The sequence below is a fragment of the Lepus europaeus genome, chromosome 9 (assembly GCF_033115175.1).
Source record: "Lepus europaeus isolate LE1 chromosome 9, mLepTim1.pri, whole genome shotgun sequence".
In the NCBI taxonomy this organism is placed as follows: Eukaryota; Metazoa; Chordata; class Mammalia; order Lagomorpha; family Leporidae; genus Lepus; species Lepus europaeus.
The window spans coordinates 68,872,141-68,890,494 of NC_084835.1; the positions used below are offsets into that span (position 1 = coordinate 68,872,141).

The window sequence follows — 18,354 nt, forward strand, 5'->3', positions numbered from 1 at the left end:
GTATTTAAATTCACCTGTTTACTCATAAATTTTTTGTGCTTATAAATTTTTGTGCAGCAATCTACAACCCTCCAAGGCTCACGAAACAAATTGAATGTATATTTAATTCAATTTCACAAAAAAAAAAAATTTTTTTTTTGACAGGCAGAGTGGACAGTGAGAGAGAGAGAGACAGAGAGAAAGGTCTTCCTTTGCCATTGTTTTCCTACTTTCATATACATCTATATACATCTATATACAGTAATATGCATCTATATACAGTAATCACTTGAGTATAATGTCATTTTCTGTTTTGAATCCTGCTTTATAAATGTGTACCCTGTGCTTTCTATTAATCTAAGCCAGGTAAAGCTGCAGTTTAGCACCTTTTCTTTTGAAATGTAAGAGCAATGCTTCTCTGTGAGGCTACAGAATATCTTATAATGCAGGTGGTTAGAATTTTTCAAAGTAGCAGCCATGGCACTTCAATATTGTTGTATGGTCATAGTGCAAAATGGTATAGACCCTACAGAGTGAATATTCATTCAAAACTATTTGAAGATGAAAATTCTAAATGCTAGGATGACCATACAAAAATAAATATACATACAAGTTGATTACTTCACTCAAATCTCCTTCATGGTATTTAAATTACAGATAACTGGGGTGGGCATTTAGCTTAGGAGTGAAGATGCCAGTTAAGATGCCTGTGTCCTACACTGGAGGACCTTGGTTTGATATTGCGGCTCCTGACTCCAGCTTCCTGCCAATGCAGACTCTGGGAGGCGGTATGGATGTCTCAAAGAATTAGGTCTTTGCCATCCACATGGGAGACCTGGATTCAGTTCTGGCTCCTGGTTTTTGGCCCAGTCCCAGTTTTTGTGGGCATTTGGAGAATGAACCAATAATGGGAGTTCTATCTGCTTCTCTGTCTCTAAAATAAATAAAAATGTAAAAAAAAAAAAAAAAAAATACAGAAAACTCATGATTGGTTCTCTTTTAAAAAATGAGTAAAATCAGCAGTATTTCTCACTTCATCCTCCATCCTTTCTTTATTTTCCGTCAAATGCTCCAGCTTCTGCTGAGATTGCTTCAGATCCACATCCAGCATGGAACACTGTTTCTCAATCTGAACAACCCTATTTTCAGCCTTCTCTCGAGCTTCTCTCTCTTCTTTCAACTTTTTTTCCATCTCTGTTAAAAGCAAAACATTACAAACATACATTAAATAACGCCTATTTCAATATTTTTCACTTTACATGGGCTATAAATTTTTTTCAAACTGTTTTTAATCTGTGACTCTAATAGAACTATTAATTATAGAAGCTCTAATGATATTTGAATGATTTGTACAGGGGAATCTCTAAAAAAATCAGAGTTATAAAACATAATGAAATATTAAAATAAAACCTTCTAAATCTAGCTCTTGCCCAATAATTTGAGACTATTCAGTACCATTTTGAGAGCAGAAAGTAAACAGTATAGCTGGAAAGAAAGTAGAATAACAAAGGAGAAAACTGGAGGTAGGTGAAGTAAAAGCAGAAAAATGTGGTTATTAATCCATATTTTGTATTCTAAGATTTATTTAATTTATTTGAAAGAAAAAGTTACCTTTGCATTTTAAGATTTATTTTATTTATCTGAAAGGAAAAGTTACAGAGAGAGGGTGAGATACAGAGTGAGAAAGAGAATCTTCCATCCAGTGGTTTACTACTCAAATGGCTGCAATGATTGTTGATGGGCCAGGCTGAAGCCAGGAGCCAGGAACTTCTTCAGGTCTTCCAGGTGGGTGCAGAGTCCCAGCACTTGGACCATCTTCTGCTGCTTTCCCAGGCACATTAGCAAGCAGCTGGATTGGAAATGGAGCAGCTGGGACTTGGGATGTTGGCGTCACAGGTGGCAGCTTTACCCACTATGCTACAACCAGCCCCTTTCAGAAAATTTCAAGAAGCTTAAGGCTATGACAGGAACTCTAATTTATGCAACAAAGATGAATGAGATTCCATAGTAGTACAACATCCATTTTAATAATTACCAAAAGATATTAGTTTACACTGAGGCTTCTTATAGAAATATGATAGCTAAGGTTCTGAGAAGGTAACTTTTTTTATGGTAACCCATCTAGTAAGTTTTATCATCAGGATTCAAACTTTGTAAATCCACTTTCACACTGAGATTGTCCTTTAGATAACAAAATAGAAACTATTAGAATTTAAGTTTCTTGTCTTTCCTAACACAAAATCACACTTGGCTGCATAATAGAATAGTCACTTCTTAATTCCTTTCTCTCTAATCAAACAGAAATCCATCCACTTATATTCTAACTCCTAACCCTCTCCTTCGATCTAGACTTACAAACCAACTGCCTTAACATTTCCACAGATACCTAATAAGTTTGTCAAAGTTTACATCTAAAACAAATGCCTCTTGCCCCCACTACACACCTCCTCTCAGAACAAATCTACCACAACAGCAGAGTACTAAGATTATAAAGACAAGTAACATCTGAAAGATTCTATGTAACATAAGGAGCATGATTCATACATTTAAAACAATGAAACACCACTAATATATTTTAAGAACAGTTAAGATTTGAAGTAAAAAAAAAAAAAAACAGAGAGAGAAAAGGATCTAAGTGAGAATGAGAATGACATTTATGAGCAGAACAACCCTAGGAAAAGTAAATATTAAGTATTTTAACAAATCAAGTAAATTGATGATGCTATCATGAACCTTTTAAAAGGGACTAAAACTAAGTTATATACAGGTATACCATATGGAAGTAGAATTCCTGAATGATTCTCAGATTTTTGGCTTGGGCTTCTGGGTGCTGAGTAATACCAGTCACAGCCATTACAATACCTTCCATTTACTCAAAGTAAATATACTGTACAGGTATTTTGCATGTATTTTTTCACCTAATTTTTTTTTAAATAAGCATACAATGGTTAAGAGGCAAAGTACTTAAATCAGATTTAAAAGTCTGGAAGACTACACGACCATTAAGCAGATTAGTGAGAATAAAGAGTAAGAGCAGGTTTGATCGATAGGATCATTAGTTTTCCCCTGAACAAATGGAATTTAAGGTGCTAAGTGACATATTTAGATTGTAGTAGATCAATATCAAGTATAAAGTGAAGAAAAGGTGGCTAACATTGTGTTGTAATAGGTAAAGCTGCCACCTGCAATGCCAACACCTCAAATGGGCACTGGTTCAAGACCCAGCTGCTCTATGATCCAGATCCCAGCTAAAGCACCTGGGAAAGCAGAGGAAGATGGCCCAATTGTTTGGGCACCCACACCCATGTGGAAGACCCAGAAGCAGCTCTGGGCTCCTAGCTTCAGCCTGGCACAGCCCCAGCCGTTGAGGCCACTTGGGGAATAAAACAGCTATTGGAACATACCCCCATGCTTCATAACTCTGTCTTTAAAAAAAAAAAAAAGGCTGCATTTGAAAAAGAAACTGAAGAAAAGGAAAAATCTTTTCTTAGAAGCTTGAATATTTTATTTTCTTTTTAAATTTTATTGACTGACTGGAGAAAGAGCGCATCTGCAATAGCTAGTACTGGGAGCCAAGAACTCAACTCAGGTTTCTTTCTTTCTTTTTTTTTTGACAGGCAGAGTGGATAGTGAGAGAGAGAGACAGAAAGGTCTTCCTTTGCCGTTGGTTCACCCTCCAAATGGCCGCCACAGCCAGCGCACCGCGCTGATCCGAAGCCAGGAACCAGGTGCTTCTCCTGGTCTCCCATGGGGTGCAGGGCCCAAGCACTTGGGCCATCCTCCACTGTACTCCTGGGCCACAGCAGAGAGCTGGACTGGAAGAGGGGCAACCAGGACAGAATCTGGTGCCCCGAGCGGGACTAGAACCTGGTGTGCCGGCGCCGCAAGGCGGAGGATTAGCCTATTGAGCCGCGGCGCCGGCCTCAACTCAGGTTTCTAACATGGGTGACATAAACCCAACTGCTTAAGCCATCACCCCCTCCTATGGGGTCTCCATTCCCACGAAGCTGGGGTCAAAAGCTGGAGCAAGGTATCAAACCCAGATACCCTGATGTGGGGCATGGGCATCTTAGCTGCTAGGCCAAATTCCTATCCCAGAAGTTTGGCTATTTTAGAGGGACAGAATGAAACAATGGTAATGAGTAAGGATCACAGGTTGCTGCAAGGGTGTGTTTTTAAGATTGAAATGGTTTACACATGTTTACAAGAAGAAAGAAGTCAGTGGAGGAAAAAAGGTAGAGAACAGAGAGACGATAAGGAGATAAATTAGGATGAGTTAAAAGGACACTAGCTCTGCAGAAGGCCAGGCAAGGAAGAGGTTTCTCTTCCTGCAAGATGAGAGGGAAGATAATGAAGAGAGATAAAGAAGTGGACTGACAAGTAAGAGAACTAGATGTTGGTTCCTGGCTTCAGCCAGGTCCAGCCCTTGCCACTGTGGCCATTTTGGGGAATGAACCAGCAGATGGATGTCTTTATACATATACATATATATATATAAAAAAAGACACTTACCACACATTGCAACAGACTTTGCCTCTTCAATAGACTGATGTTTGTCAGTTAAACGAGCTTTCGTTACTTTGTGTTCATTCACCTCTTGTTCTAAGCGTTGTTGTAATGATTTAAGCTTATAGTTTAAATCTATCTCTAAATTATTTTTTTCCTGTAAAATAGGAATGGGACTCAAGTAATAAACTGTTTAAAAGGCATATTATTAAATCTTACATTATGTAATATTCCACAAGAGATAAACATCTTACTTAAAAATCACAATAAACACATGGAATCAGAAGTAAAATATCTTTTCTCTAACTCACTTGAATCATTAATCATGGCTTATTGCAAAGCAATGTTGTGTCTGTGGTTATGTTAAGGATGGTTCATTGCTAAGAACAGAAATGAGTACATCAATCCTTTAGTATTTTTAAATATTTTGCTATTGCTTTTTAAGAAATATTAAATTACCTTTACCTACATTTGAATCTACATACCCACATTTACTTCTGACAAAATTACAAGCATTCCATGGCAAGTCACTGAGATAGGAAGGGAGAACCAAGTCAAAGTATATTCCATTTCTCTTTAGATACTTTTGGTCTTACAAAACACATCCAAAGATAAATAGTTGCTTTCCATTCTTTTTTTATTTTTTTAATTATTTATTTTATTCATTAAAGAGGCAGAGAGACAAAGAAAGAAATCTCCCATCCACTAATGTTTATTTCCCATATGTCTGCAACAGCCAGGAGTGGGCCAGACCAAAGCTGGAAGTTAGTAATTCAATCTACATCTTCCACGAGAGTGAGTGGGACCCAACTACTTGAACTATCTCCTGATGCTTCCCAGGGTGCACATTAGCAGGAAGCTGGAATTGGAAGTGGCACTAGAACACACAAGTCACTCTAATATGGGATGAAGGCATGCCTGGCTATGTCAAACACCAGCCCCAGGAGTAGCTTTTCTGATCATTTATCTGATATTCTACTCAACCTCCAACAATTCAGGGAGGCACTGAAAGATGACAGCTAGATAAGAATATCAAGTATTTATTTTCTTAGCGAGTTATGTTAATAGAGGATAATTAATCAAATGTCTCATTGTTATGAAAATTTTAGGGGCGGGTGGTTAGTGAAGCACTTAAGACACTGCTTAGGATGCCCACATCACATAGTAGAGTACATCATTCAAGTCTTGGCTCTGTTTCTGCAGCTTCTTTGCCAATGCATACTCTAGGAGATAGCAGATGTTGGCTTAAATAATTGGGTCCTTGCTGCTCACATGGGAGATCTGAAATGAGTTCCAGGTTCCTGGCTTTCGCCTGGCCCAGTCCTGGCCCAGTCCTGGCCCTTGGGGACATTTGGGGAGTGAACCAATGGATGAAAAGTCTCTCTACCTTCTGCTTTTCAAATAAATAAAACATAAAATTCTAAATGTAAAGGTCACTTCACATTCTTTTCTCCTTTGCTAACTTTTACCAGCAAAGTAGTATAGGCAAAGTCTATTACATCCTGATACTTTTGTTTTCTTTCCTTTTTGTTTTTAATTTTTATTTATTTACTTTCATTTTATTTGAAAGAAAGAGATCTTTCATCTGTTGGTTCACTCGCCCAATGTCACAACAGCATGGACTGGGCTATGTCAAAGCCAGGAGCCTCGAACTCCATCTCTAACTCCCAAGTGGGTGGCACGGATCCAAATACTTGAGCTATCATCTGATGCCTCTCAGGATAAGCATTAGCAGGAAGCTGGATGAGAAGTGAATCCAGGATTCCAACCTGGCATTCTAATACAGGATGCAAGTATCATAACTGGCATTTTAACTGCCTCGCCAAATGCCCACCCCTGTTATGTCTTACAAGATCTCATGGTATGGATCAGCATCTTCATCTTACCCACACACCACAAAAAAAAAGGTGGGGGGGAATATTAAAAAAAAAAAAAAAAAGGTATTTTCAAGCCAGAGCAATTTATGATGATCTATTAACACTAAATATCTAACACTCTCAAGAGGAAAACCAAATGAAAATAACAATAAAATCATTTACTTTCTCACACACCAAGTAGCCAACCAAACATAAGAACTTTTGGAAAGGTAACTATATAAACATTAGGAATAAATTTTCTATTTTGTAAAACTACCTTATAATCTTTGATAATTAGCAAATACTATCTTATGTTAAATTGTTTACCTTTTCTGAATGATTAAGCAAATCTTGAGCCTCTTTTCTTTCTCCTTCCATTCTTTCAAGATTGTATTTGAGATGCTTCACCTCCTCTTGTAAAGATGTAATTCGAGCTACCAAGTGAGAGAAACGTTCAAGTCCACGGTTACTGAAGTAAAACTTTTTTGTTCAGTATCATCATTAAGATACAAAATATGGATTAACTTCCCGATCAGGTAAAATTTTATAAAATTTATTTTAAAGATTTATTCATTTATTTGAAAGACAGAGAGGAAGAAAGATCTTCCATCTGCTGATTCACTCTCCAAATAGTTGGGGCTGGTCCATGCTGAAGTCAGGAGCCCACAACTCCATCCTGGTCTCACACATGGGTGGAAGGAGCCCAAGAACTTGAGTCATCATCTGCTGCTGTTCCAGTTGCATTGGTTGGAAGCTAGATCAGCAGCAGAGTGACCACAACTGGAAATGACACTCTATGGGATGACAGCTTCACAAATGGAAGCTTAATTCACTGCAATACAATGCCAGCCCAGTCAGATAAAATTTTAAGAGTTCTCCTGGTAGTATACACAATAAAGACAATATAAAGCAGAAAAAATGTTAAAGCTGATTGGATATCATCTAATGCATATTCCTTATTTTACAAGTGGTCAAAGATATGAAGCCTGAGCTTGGACTAGAAATAAAACCCAAGCCTGGCCAGTGCCGCGGCTCACTAGGCTAATCCTCCGCCTGTGGCGCCTGCACCACGGGTTCTAGTCCCAGTCGGGGCGCCAGATTCTGTCCCAGTTGCTCCTCTTCCAGTCCAGCTCTCTGCTGTGGCCTGGGAGTGAGTGGAGGATGGCCCGGGTCCTTGAGCCCTGTACCCGCGTGGGAGACCAGGAGGAGGCACCTGGCTCCTGGCTTCGTAGGCGCAGTGTGCTGGCCATAGCAGCCACTTGGGGGGTGAATCAATGGAAAAAGGAAGACCTTTCTCTCTGTCTCTTTCTCTCTCTAACTTTGCCTGTCAAAACAAAAACAAAAAACAAAAAAAAAACAACAAAACAAAAAAACCCACAAAAAACCCAAGCCCTTATTGTATGATATTTTTCTACCAAAATTTGATACCTCTTAATTATTAAGTGCCATAAATGTGCACTTTGCAAAATTTGTCTTTAAGTGTTTAAGAATAATCTAACCAACTACAGTGGCAGCAAGTTATATGTGAGGCTACTTCAAAAAGTTCATGAAGGATGGAATTAAAGATAAGTTTGTTTCTGTGCAAAACTTTTGAGCTATCTATGTATAGTTCCTTCATAATATGTTTTCCACAAACTTTTATTTTATTTATTTTTAAAAGATTTATTTATTTTTATTTATTTGAAGGGCAAAATTAGAGCCAGTAGAGAGAGAGAGAGAGGTGTCTTCCATCCGCTGGTTCACTCTCCAAATGTCCGCAACAGCCAGAGCTGTGCTGATTGGAAGCCAGGAGACAGGAGCTTCTTCCAGGTCTCCCATGTGGCTATCTTTTACTGCTTTCTTAGGCCATAGCAGAGAGCTGGATCAGAAGTGGAACAGCCTAGACTTGAGTTGGTGCCCAAATGGGATGCCAGCACCGGAGCTGGCAGCTTTACTCACTAAGTCACACCACCGGCCCCTCCACAAAATTTTCTTGCTTTCTAAAGATTTATTTGTATATTTTAAAGTCAGAGTTACATAGAGAGAGGAGAAGCAGAGGCAGAGAGAGGTCTTCCAGTGGATGGTTCACTCCCCAGTTGGCCGCACTGGCCAGAGCTGTGCCAATCTGAAGCCAGGAACCAGGAGCTTCTCTGGGTCTCCCACGTGGGTGCAAGGGCCCAAGGACTTGGCCATCTTCTACTGCTTCCCAGGCCATAGCGGAGAGCTGGATTGGAAGTAGAGCAGCTGGGATACAAATTGGTGCCCATATGGGATGCTGGCACTGCAGGCAGTGGCTTTACCTACTACACCACAGCATTGCTCCCAAATAAATCTTAAAAAAAAAAAAAAAAAAAGTTCATAAAGTGACAATGTGAGGAGGACAAGGCACAGCTGCCTCCACAGCACCTTAGCAAGTACATAAAGTTCATGAGGGACGTGATCTGGGAAGTATGCAACTTTGCCCTAAATGAGTGCCATGCCAAGGTCTCCAAAGATAAATGGGCCCTCAAATTCATTAAGAAAAGGGTGGGGACACACATCTGTGCCAAGAGGAAGCATGAGAAGCTGAGCAGCATCTTGGCCACTATGAGGAACATGGCCACCAAGAAGGATTGAGCCTTTCCTCTTATATAATTCTTCACATCCTTTGCCATGGGAAAAAAAAATCATGATTTCATGAATATATTTTTTTTAATTTACTGGTTACCTTTGGAAGATGCTGGGGAAATAAGTCACTATTCTGAAAACAAAGGAAAGAAAATAAGGGATTTACTCTTTCTTTTATAAGCTTATCTTGTATAACTAATTGAAGAGAAAAAGGTTCTCTTTATAGTAGTATTCCAGTTAATGAATAAAAGTGGAATGATAATCACCACTGCAAACTCCTAAAGAAACAAAGGAACAAGGCAATAACTGTAAATGACGCTAACATCACAAAAAGATTAACAGACTTTATGAGCTCCGAGTGCTGAAGTACTACTGCATATGAGTATTCTTGACAAAGTCCTTTCTGTAGCTGATCAAGCCTCTAGATCTGACACCCAGTTTAAAGTATTTTAGGAACAGAGGCCAGTGTTGTGATGCAGCAGGTAAACCTGCTGCCTATGATGCTAGCATCCCATATGAACACCAGTAGGTGTCCTGGCTATTCGAATTCCAATCCAGCTCCCTGCTAAAAGCCTAGAATAAAGTAGAAGATGGCCAGAGCATTTGGACCCATCACCTATGCGGGAGACCTGGATGAAGAGGATATCCTGGCTCCTGGCTTCAGCCTGGCCCAGCCCTGATCATTGAGGTCATCTGGGGAGTAAAGCGGCAGATGAAGATTTCTCTGACTTTCAAATAAATGAATAAACCTTTTTCTTTTTAAAGTATCATAGGAACAGAGCAACATGTGAAATGACACCAGCAGATGAAATCAGCAAAATTCAGAATGAGAGATACACAAAAAAGAGATATCAAAAGAAACTTAACAGACATATTAAATCTAAGGTGCAGACTTTGTTGGATCCTATTTCAAACAAAACAAACACAATGAGAACAAATTATAAGACCTGCTGGAGGAAGCTAAGCATTGGTTAGGTATTTCATAGTATTAAATATGTAATTATCAAATTTGTCCAGCTTTGGTGTGGTATTATTATTTTTATTTTTTTTAAACTTTATTTAAGGTATAAAAATTTCATGTATTTCCTATATACAGATTCAGGAACACTGTGATAATTCCCACCCTGCCCTCCCTACTACCTGTGCTCCCACACTTCTTCATCCTTCCTCTCCTATTACCATTCTTAATTTTTATAAAGACCTATTTTCAGTTAACTTTACTTTCATAAAATTAACCCTACACTAAGTAGAGTTCAATAAATAGTATGAAAAAAAAAATGAGGCCTGTAAACAATCACTGAATCTCAAAATGTCAATTTCACTTCTAGATTACCTTTTAGATACTCTATTAGTTAGCACAGATCAGGGAAAACACATGGTATTTGTTTTTTGGCAACTGGCTTATTTCATTAAGTATAATGGTTTTGGGGCTGGCGCTGTGGTGTAATGGGCTGTCTCTGCTTGTAGTGCCAGAATCCCATATGGGTACTGGTTCGAGTCTTGGTTGCTCCACTCTGCTATACCCTGGGAAAAGCAGTAAAAGATGGTCCAAGTGCTTGGGTCCCCGAACCCATGTGAGAGACCCAGAAAAAACTCCTGTCTCCTGGTTTTGGATCAGCTCAACTCCAGCCATTGTGGCCATCTGGGGAGTGAATCAGTGGATGGAAGACCTTTCTTTCTGTCTCTTCCTCTCTCTCTCTGTAACTCTACCTCTCAAATAAATTAAAATAAAATCTTTTTAAAAAAAGTATAATGGTTTCCAGTTGCATCCATTTTGTTGCAAAAGACAGGACTTCATTTTTTACCACTGTATAGTATTCCACACACACATATATACCATCATTTCTTTAGTCTTTAGTTATTTGTTTTTTGTAAAGAATGTTTACAATACTAAAATATTCAAATTAAAGGATATCTTAAATTAAGGCATTAATTAAATTATTAACTCAATTAAGCCTCAGATTTGCTTCAAAAATCTGATGTTACAGGACTGGGGAAGGTAGGAGTATTAAAATGAAACAGAGCAGGTATTTGGAATAGCAGGATGCCTGGGATGCCCACATCTCATGTTGGAATGCTTGGGTTTGAGTTCTAGCTCTATCCTCAATTCCAGTTTCCTGTTAATGTATATCCTGGGAGGAATCAGGTAATACCTTAAGTCTCACCCATGTGAGTAGGCCTGGGCCAGACCCAGCTATTAAGGACATTTGGAGGGTGAACCAGCAGATCAGCAGATGGAAGATCTCTCTTTCAGATAACTTAAGTACATTAAAAAAAAAAAAAAAAGTGACTACCAAATGACTACTACTGAATTCGGAAAATGAAGGGCTGGCGCTATGGGGTAGCAGGCTAAGCCTCTGCCTGTGTGGTGCCGGCATCCCATAAGGGTGCTGGTTTGAGTCCTGGCTGCTCTGCCTCTGATGTAGCTCCTTGCTAATGAACCTGGAAAAGCAGCAGAAAATGGCTCAAGTGATTGGGCCTCTGCATTAATGTGGGAGACCCAGATGGAGTTCCTGGCTACAGCATCAGCTTAGCCCAGCCCTGGCTGTTGTGGCCACTGAGGAGTCAGCCAGTGGATAGAAGACCTCTCTCTCTCTTTTCCTCTGTAATATACCTTTTAAACAAACAAATAAATCTGGAAAAAAAAAAAAAAAAGCAGTCTTTTAACATACTACATCCAGGTGAAAAAAATAAATAAATAAAAACCACAGTCTTTTTTGACATACTACGTCCAGGTGTCAAACTTCAGGACCATAGCATGTTTCTGTACAGACTGGAAACAAAGAATATTTTTAAAATTTTTACATTTACAAAAGTAACCAAGAAAAATCTGCAACAAAGATTTTATGAGAGGACTTCAAAAAGTTCATGGAAAAAATGGAATCAACAGATCTAAGTTTGGAGTGGGGTTTTGGCTTAATAGTGAAGACATTGGTTAGGATGTCTACATTTCATGAAAACTAGAGTGTCTGGGTTCAACTCCTGGCTCTGGTTCCTAATCCCAGCTTCTTGTTAATATGGACCCTGGGGAACTGGATAGAGTTCTCAGTTCCCATCTTCACTAATCCTGTCCTGCCCCCTCAACCACTGCAGGTGTTTGAAGAGTGAACCAATGGCTAAGAGTACATGGCACTCTCTCTGTCTCCTCTCTGCCAGCAAAAGAAGGTAAGTTTATTTTGTTGCCCCCCCCCCAAAAAAAAAACAAGAAAGAAAATCTATGTGCATATTTTTCTTAATATGCTTTTTCATAAATTTTATTAGATCCCATGTAAATTGCACACAAAGCTTAAAATATTTACTATCTAATTACATTTGAGAGAGTCATTATCCATAAAGAAACTGTGGACCCAGTCTACAGGGAGGGCATTTCATTGGGGAACAACATGACACTGCCAAAGCCTAGCATTCCCAAACTGACTGAAACTTAAACACAAAGGATTTAAAAGTTCTTAAGAATTATAAAAGATTAATGTAAAAATTGTAACTTATTTTTTAGTCACAACATATTTTTTTAAAAAAGATTTAGTTATTTATTTGAAAGGCAAAGTGACAGAAAGAGATCTTCCATTTGCTGACTGACTCCCCAAATGGCCACAAGAGCTGGGATTGGGCCAGGAGCCAGGAACTCCACCCTAGTCTCTCATGTGGGTGGCAGGGGCTCAACCACTGCTTCCCAGGCATATGAGTAGACAGCTGGATTGGAAGCAGAGTATGCAGGACATAAATTAGCACTCCAATAAGGGATGTAGGGGTCCCAAGTGGTGGCTTAACCCATTGTGCTACAACACCTGCCCCTACAATACACTTAATAAGCAAGCTGAATCTCACGTAAGTCCTATATATTATTTTAGTGAGCTTTGATTCACCATGATTTCAAACCAAAGAAAGCACTGAAAAAGGATAAACTGATTAAAAATAAATCATGCTATGAACATTTCTGAACTTTCATCAATATCTAGAAATAGAATTGTTAAATGCAATTGATGATGAGCACATGGATAAAGCCCTCTGCCTTGGAAGTAAACAATTCAAAGCTCAGTCACACACAGATCATAAACATAAAAGAATTTTACAATTAGAAGGATTTATAGAGATAACCTTTTCTAATCTTCTTAGTTTACAAATAGAGAGAGAGAGAGAGAGAGAGAGAGAGAGAGAGAGAAGAGACTTTCAAACAGCTAATAAGCTGTGTCTAAGGGCCTAGAAAAACAATTTAAACATGAGGCTTTCCTACTACATATAAGGAGGTTCCTTTCTTGGTTATAGTCAGAACTATTTTAAGCCGGGTCCCTGAGAAATAAGATTACACAACACTCTTCAGCTGAGAACCAATGAGAGCTTCTAATTCCTGTTTCCATAGTCACAAAAACAGACCCTGACCTCTCTCCACAGAATTATAGCTAATCATCAAGCCCCAAGAGACCCAAACTATGTTCCCATCTGTGATTAAGGTTAAAAAGACTCCCCCATCTCCCCAATTTTTTCCTGAGAGACCCAGCAACTTCTATGCTTATCTGATTTGATTAGGTAGTATGGATGTTGCCAAAAGGAATACAAAATAGAAAAATAAATGAGAATTGAGTAAAGCTACACATATTTTTGAAAACAAACTGAACTTTATTACCATTTTAAAACTGTTCTTAAGAGTCACAAAGACTGCCAATAACTCTAGTCCCAACTTTCCCAAGTACCTAACTCTTTATTTGCATTGGATTTCATTTTTGCAATTGAGTTTTTATTTCTACCAACAATGTCTGAAGAATTCCCAGGTTTTAATAGTGCTAATTCTCTCTACACAGATCAGTCTCACTTTGAGTGAAACCTTTATGAATTAGATAAGTTTATAAATTAAATTTGCAGTTAATTTGGTTGTAAAGTCTGAAAATACCTACATTATCTACCTCACAGAAGTACCTATGAGAGGGAAGCAATCATAATGTGAAACAATGTAGGCATTACCCTGAAAGAAAAAGAATGTGAACCATTTCTGGTTTCAACAAGGTTATTTTCTTTATGAGGTCAATATAATTAAAAATATACCCTATATTTAAAAATTGGTTGGGGCCAGCATTGTGGTACAGTGTTTAACCCACTGCTATATGGCTAAAAGTTCGAGTCCCAACTCCTCTACTTCCAATCCAGCTCCCTGCTAATGTACCTGGGAAAGCAGCAGAAGATGTCTCAAGTGGCCTAGTCCAGATCTGGGTATTGTGACCATTTGGGAAGTCTCTGTCTTTCCCTTTCTGAGTAACTCTGCCTTTCAAATAACTAAGTGAATTAAAAAAAATTAAAATGTTAAGATGGTAAATTTTAGGTCAATTTTTTTAAATTAAAGGTAAAAAGTTTTTAAAAATATTACTTTCCATTGATATATCAGTAGTGGCACACAAAATTATTTGGCATTAAAAAAGAAGGAAATTGACACATGCTATAACACTGACAAACCTTGAACATATTATGCTAATTGAAATAAGCCAGACACAAAGGGAAACAGTTCTATGAAGAAATTAGAATAGAATTCATACAGAAAGCAGAATGGTAGATACCTGGGAGGAGTGGAGAAGGAAGAGTTATTGTTTAATAAGAACAGAATTTTCATTTGGAATGAAGAAAATCTAGGTCACGTACATTGGTCATGGTTGTACAACACTGCGAATGTACTAAACACCAGTTAACTGTAGACTTAAAAATGGTGAAAACCAGGGTGATGTCTGTAGTGGTTAAGATGTCACTTGGGACACCTGCATCCCACACTGGAGTGCCTCAGTCTGAATCCTACCTCCAATTCTTTTTTTTAAACATCTTTCTTCTTTTTAAGATTTATTTATTTATTTGAAAGGCAGAGTGACTGACAGGCAGAAGGAGAGAGGGGCGGGGGTCGTCTTTCATCTACTGGTTCACTCCCCAAATGGTGCAAGGGCTGGAGCTGGACCATCTGAAGTCAGGAGCCTGGAGTTTCTTCCAGGTCTCCCATGCTGGTGTAGGGGCCCAAGAATTGGGCCATCTTCTACTGCTTTTCTAGGCCATAGCAGAGAGCTGGATCAGAAGTGGAGCAGCCAGGACTCGAACTGGCACCCTATGGGATGCTGGCACTGCAGATGGTGGCTTTCCTGCTATGCCACAGTGCCAGCCCCTCCTACCTCCAATTCTAATTGCAGCTTCTTATTAATGTGCAACCTGAAGGCAGCAGGTGACAGCTCATGCCACTGACATGAGAGACCTGGAATGAGTTTGGGGTCCCTAGTTTCAAAGTGGTACAGTCCTAGCTGTTCTAAGTGGGTACTAGAGGAGTGAACCAGCAAATGAAAAAACTCCATGTATCTATCTTTCTGTGTGTCTTTCTCCCTTTCAAATAAATAAAAGTAAAATTTAAAAACAATTTAATCCTTAAAATAATACATTTTATGTATATTTTACCTCAATAAGAAAAACATTACCTTGAAGGTCTCCAATCATCTCAGAATCATGACCTCTGTCTCTTCGTTCAGCTTCTAATACAGCTTGCAGCTGGTAATAATCCTTATCTGTTTGTGACTTGGAATTCTCTAAAATTCTGTTTCTCTCTTGCAATTCTCTGTTGAGGGACTCTAGCTGACTAATTGATTTGCTCATCTCCGTATGACTCTTCCTTAATCTTACAGCTGTGTCCGATTCTGTCCTAAGTAAGTCATTGGCTTCTTCTAGCTATTTAAAAAAAGAAAGCCAGAAAAGAGAATTTTGACCAAATATAATACAATTTATTTCAACTATAATTTTTTTAAAAAGGAACATCATCTGAAAAACTTACCTGCTTTTGTAATTGTGCTAGCTTCTCATTAGCAAGCTGTGAATTCTGACTTACTTTCTTTAAGTCTTCTAATTGGTCCTTTAAAGTAGAAACTAGAAAATAATAATATGTGAAAATTACAAAGTTTTATTAAAGGAAATATAAATCTCTCTTACAACATGACATGTAGTCTTAGGTAACAGTAGTTTACTTCGATGTCCAAGACCAAATTTCATCTTGTAAGTGCTTATCACATTTTAAATTATTCAAAAAAAATGCATCATTTTATAATATGAAACATAAAAACAGATTTGTTCCACTACTGTAATATCACAAGTCCTTTTTTCCTTAATATGATCAATCTGTTAGTTTAACGTTACAAAGCTAATATATTTATTTATTTTTGAATAGTACCATTACTTGAATAGTTGAATAGTTTTAAAATTGTATGAAATTCAAAAGGCACCAAAAGGTAATACAAAATCAGTCTTTCTTCCCATACATCACCACTGTTCCCTTGTCTCCCTTAACTAGCTTTCTCCTTCCCAGCAACAACTATTACTAGTTCTTGCACATCATTCCTAAGAGACTCCATGTATCAGTATCCTAATAAACAACTATTATGTGTATATGTGCCCACATAAATATCTACACCCACATAATTTAAGCATATAAAAGCACTTTCAAATGATCTTTATTTTTTGTCACTTAAAGACATATCTTAAAAATTCTTTTGTGACAGTATATAAGGAGATACTTTTTTTTTTAAAGCTTCCATAGTATTTGACCACACAAATGCAACAAAATTTATCATATCATTGATTACATTATGTTGTTTATACTTTTTGTCATTTTAAGCAATGCTACAATAAATAGCCTCCTGTATATATCAGTTTGCAGATATATAAGTATGAGCAAGGGTTCTTGCAAGTTAGTGGAGAATGGAATTTAAAGGTAAGTTTAATTTGGTTTAAATATTTTGAAATCCATGCATATTTTTCTTAATATTTTCCATGAACTTTAAAAAGTATCCTCACATGTAAAAACAACACAAAAGAAAAACTATAAGTGAAATCACTAGACCAAATCACTATTTACTACTGACTTTAATATGCTAAAATTTAACTTAAGATCTGGGCTATTAGCTCATAAAGTATCTTAGAATGTTGTTTCATAAATATACCTTGAGCACTAAATTTAAGATAGCTTCATGACAAAGATTTCAAGGACAGTGTTTAAACTCCAGCATTTTCCAAAAGAAATAACCAATTTACCTTCATTTTCCACATTTCTCCTCTTCTCATTTTCCTGTTCAGCCTTTCTTTGGTACTCATTAATTCTATGCTGTAGTAACATTTTCTCCTTCTCAATTTGAGACACTGTAGATTCTAGATTTCTTCTTTGATTCCCCTGGAATTAAAACAACAAAAGTTAACAATGGCAACGATTATGCCTTGTTATTTGAGAGAGAACTTTATTCTCCAAAAAAAAGTCAGACAAAAAAAAGTTTTTGTTTCAAAAATCAGATAGTACTTTCTAACCAAATGACAATTTTCTAATAATGAAAGTAGCTTACTTAAAGAATCTTTGGGGGGGTGGGGGTCAGTGCTGTGGCGCAGTAGGCTAAGCCTCTGCCTGCGGTGCCAGCATCCAATCTAGGCACCGGTTCTAGTTCCAGCTGCTCCTCTTCCAATCCAGCTCTCTGCTATGGCATGGGAAAGCAATAGAAAATTTTCCAAGTACTTGGGCCCTTACACCCACATAGGAGAGCTGGAGGAAGCTCCTAGCTCCTGGCTTTGGATCAGCCCAGCTCCGGCCCAGCTCCAGCCATTGTGGCCATTTGGGAAGAGAACTAGAGGATGGAAGAACTTTCTCTCTGTCTCTCCCTCTCTCTATTTGTAACTCTACCTCTCAAATGAATAAACAAAAAAAAAAAAAAAAAAATTTAAAATCGAACCCTATGCATATGACCTTTTAAGATCAAAAGTCACCACATCCATTTAAGGCCATCATGACATTTTATATTACCAACTTTTTGGTTTATTTACAATCTTTTTAAGGTATGAAATGTCAAAGAACTGAGTAATAATTATGTATTTGAGAACTACATGAAGTGAAGTTCAAATGATACAAATGGTAAGGTGGCCAGTAATTTCACTAGCCCTTCTAAGGTCTCCCTTAATCCTATGTCTCAACAACTTGCATATCTTTTCCAAGATATTCTATGTCTCCACTCACTGATATATATGAAACAGTCATCAATATTGGGTCAGGCATTTGGCCTAAAGGTTAAGACCCCTTTGGGATGCCTCTGTTCCCTATCAGAGTGCCTGGGTTTGTGTCCTGTTTCCTCTTCCAGCTTCCTGTTGTTATATAACCTAGGAAGCAATAGGTAGCACCTCAAGTGGTTAGGTTCCTACAACTCACACAGGAGATCTGGACTGAGTTCCTATTTCTGGGTTCTTGGCTTCAAAGCCTGTTCTAGTCCTGGTCATCGCAGGCATTTGGGGGAGTGAACCAGCAGACAGGATATCTTCCTCTTTGTCTCTCTCAATCAATAAACAAATAAATAAGTTGGCTGTACTAGCATGAAAACTATTTCTAGGCTCTTTATTCTGTTCCAGATGATTCTGAAATCATCTGGATGTGGAGATTATTATT

At 38.0% G+C, this 18,354-nt stretch overlaps 1 protein-coding gene across 3 annotated transcripts in view; it reads right to left on the reverse strand.

Annotated features, from left to right (window-relative positions):
* ROCK1 (Rho associated coiled-coil containing protein kinase 1) overlaps positions 1–18,354 on the reverse strand; it is a 157,511-nt gene that overhangs the window by 42,492 nt on the left and 96,665 nt on the right. For all 3 annotated transcript variants that reach the window (XM_062201441.1, XM_062201440.1, XM_062201442.1), the window contains exons 14-19: positions 16,968–17,103; positions 15,715–15,806; positions 15,365–15,611; positions 6,669–6,775; positions 4,492–4,642; positions 1,013–1,173 (exon numbers count right to left, since the gene is read on the reverse strand). In XM_062201441.1, the coding sequence (XP_062057425.1) occupies positions 1,013–1,173; positions 4,492–4,642; positions 6,669–6,775; positions 15,365–15,611; positions 15,715–15,806; positions 16,968–17,103 (894 nt within the window). The remainder of the gene's footprint in view (positions 1–1,012; positions 1,174–4,491; positions 4,643–6,668; positions 6,776–15,364; positions 15,612–15,714; positions 15,807–16,967; positions 17,104–18,354) is intronic.